Source organism: Empidonax traillii, unplaced genomic scaffold (genome assembly GCF_003031625.1).
Source record: "Empidonax traillii isolate 1590-97213 ecotype Southwest subspecies unplaced genomic scaffold, ASM303162v1 scaffold1724:size79124, whole genome shotgun sequence".
Taxonomy (NCBI): Eukaryota; Metazoa; Chordata; class Aves; order Passeriformes; family Tyrannidae; genus Empidonax; species Empidonax traillii.
In genome coordinates, this window is record NW_020956917.1 from 4652 (window position 1) to 6612 (window position 1961).

The 1961-nt window shown below is 69.2% G+C and overlaps 1 protein-coding gene across 1 annotated transcript in view; it reads left to right on the forward strand.

The window, feature by feature from the left end:
- Positions 1-678: 678 nt before the first annotated feature.
- THRA (thyroid hormone receptor alpha) overlaps positions 679-1961 on the forward strand; it is a 6871-nt gene continuing 5588 nt past the window's right edge. The window contains exon 1 of the mRNA XM_027908487.1: positions 679-905. Coding sequence (XP_027764288.1) covers positions 853-905 — 53 coding nt within the window. The 5' untranslated portion in view covers positions 679-852. The remainder of the gene's footprint in view (positions 906-1961) is intronic.

Consider the following 1961-nt stretch of genomic DNA (forward strand, 5'->3'; position numbering starts at 1 on the left):
ACAGTGTCCAGGGGGGGCTTCCCTGGCAGGGGGGGGGGGGCTGTCCTATGCACTCCCACCCCAACGGGCTCTCCCTACCTTTTGGGGGGGCCTCCCAGCCCTGCCCTGCAGGTGGGGTCAGCACCCACTGCCACCCCCAGGCGTGTTTTTGCTTCCCCCCGGGCTCTCAGCCCTGCACACCTGGGCACACTCTCACACACCTGTGCATGTTCTCACACGGCCTGCGTGCTCTCACACAGCCCTGCACTCCCCTAATGCCTCTCCCAGCCTTGCACACCCCTGCACGCTCTTGCACACCCTTAATGCTCTCCCAGCCTTGCACACCCGTGCACGTTTTCACATCCCTGGGCACGTTCTCTCCCCCCTGTGCACTCTGGCCCAGCCCCGGTGCTGTTGCACACACCCTGCACGTCGCTCCTTCCACGTGTCCTTGCACGTCCCTCCTGCTCTCGCCCGGGCTTTGGTGTCCTTGCACACTCCACGCGTTCTTGCACTCTCCTACCCAGCCCTCCCCGGCAGCAGCAGCTCCTGGAGGGGTCCCCCAGGGCTGCACCCCCCTCCCCAGGGGTCCCCTCTTGCGTCCCCCTGGCCTGCTCCTCCTCACCTCCCTGGGGTCCCCCATTAGTGCCCCCCTCCCCGCTCCCGGGGGTGGGGGCTGACCCGCGTGTCCCGCAGGGTGCAGCCCGGGATGCTGCGCGGTGCTGAGCACTGAGGGGCACCATGGGGAGCGCGGCGTAGCCCCCGCCGTGGCCCCCCCGCCGTGGCCCCCCCCACCGTGGCCCCCGCGTGGCGCCGGAGCCCCCCCACCCCGTCCCGGTCGGTGCTGAGCGCTCCTTGATGGAATTGCGGTGAATGGAACAGAAGCCCAGCACCCTGGACCCGCTGTCGGAGCCAGAGGACACCCGGTGAGCCCCCGCCCCGCGTGGCACCGTGCCTGGCGTGTCCCCCTGTGGCCCCCGGGCTGGACCTGCCCAGAGTGTCCTAGTGCCGTGCGTGTGCCCAAGTGTCCCCATGCCCGCTGCACCCCCGTGCCCCACGTTTCCCTGTGCCCAGTGACCCCGTGCCTGGTGTGGCCCCGTGTGTCCCTGCATGGCCATGTGTGTGTCCATGCCCTGGGTGTCACTGTGCCCGCTGTGTCCCCGTGCCCAGTGTGTCCCCACGCATGGGCACGGATGTGTCCGTGCCCTGGTGTCCTTTGTGGCTCTGTGCCCACTGTGTCCCTTGTGTTGCCATGTCATATGTCCTGCCATGGCCCTGCGTGGTGGTGATTGTGTCTGTCACTTGGGTGTCCCTTGTGTCCACATGCCCCGTGTGTCTCTGTGCCCCTTGTGTCCATGCATGGTCGTGTGTGTGTCCATGCCCTCTGTGTGCCCCTGTGCCCTGTGTGTCCCCGTGCCCACTGTGTCCTCATCCACCTCACATGTCCCCAAACGTCTGTCCCTGGGTGTCCCTGTGTGTCCCTGTGTCCTGTGCATTCCCGTACCCCGGGTGTCCCCCACCACCCTTGTGCCCCACACGTCCCCCGTGCCCTGGGTGTCCCCACGTGTGCCCACATCCTGGGTGTCCCCTAGCACCCCTCTTGTCCCGAGGTGTGTCCCTGCCCGGGTGTCCCCCTGCCCTCTTGCCCACTTGTCCCCACTCGTGTCCCCCCACTGGTGCCTCTCCCAGCCGCCCCCTCCCCGCGGGGGCCCCTCGCCCCCCCTGCCCCTCCCGGGGCTATTTCGGGCCCCCGGGGAGGGGTGGCCCGGCCCGGGGTCACCTTGTGCTGGATCCCGGGGCCCCCCCCATCGCCCCTCCCGCAGGTGCCCATCGCCCCCCCCACCCTCCACTCGGCCCCCCCCCACGCGGGGACGGGCGCGCGCGGACCCCCGGCGCGCGCCATTGGCTGAGCCCCCGATGACGTCATTTCCCCGCTCAGCCAAAAGGACATTTTGTCTTTGACTGTGAATGAGCCCCTCCCC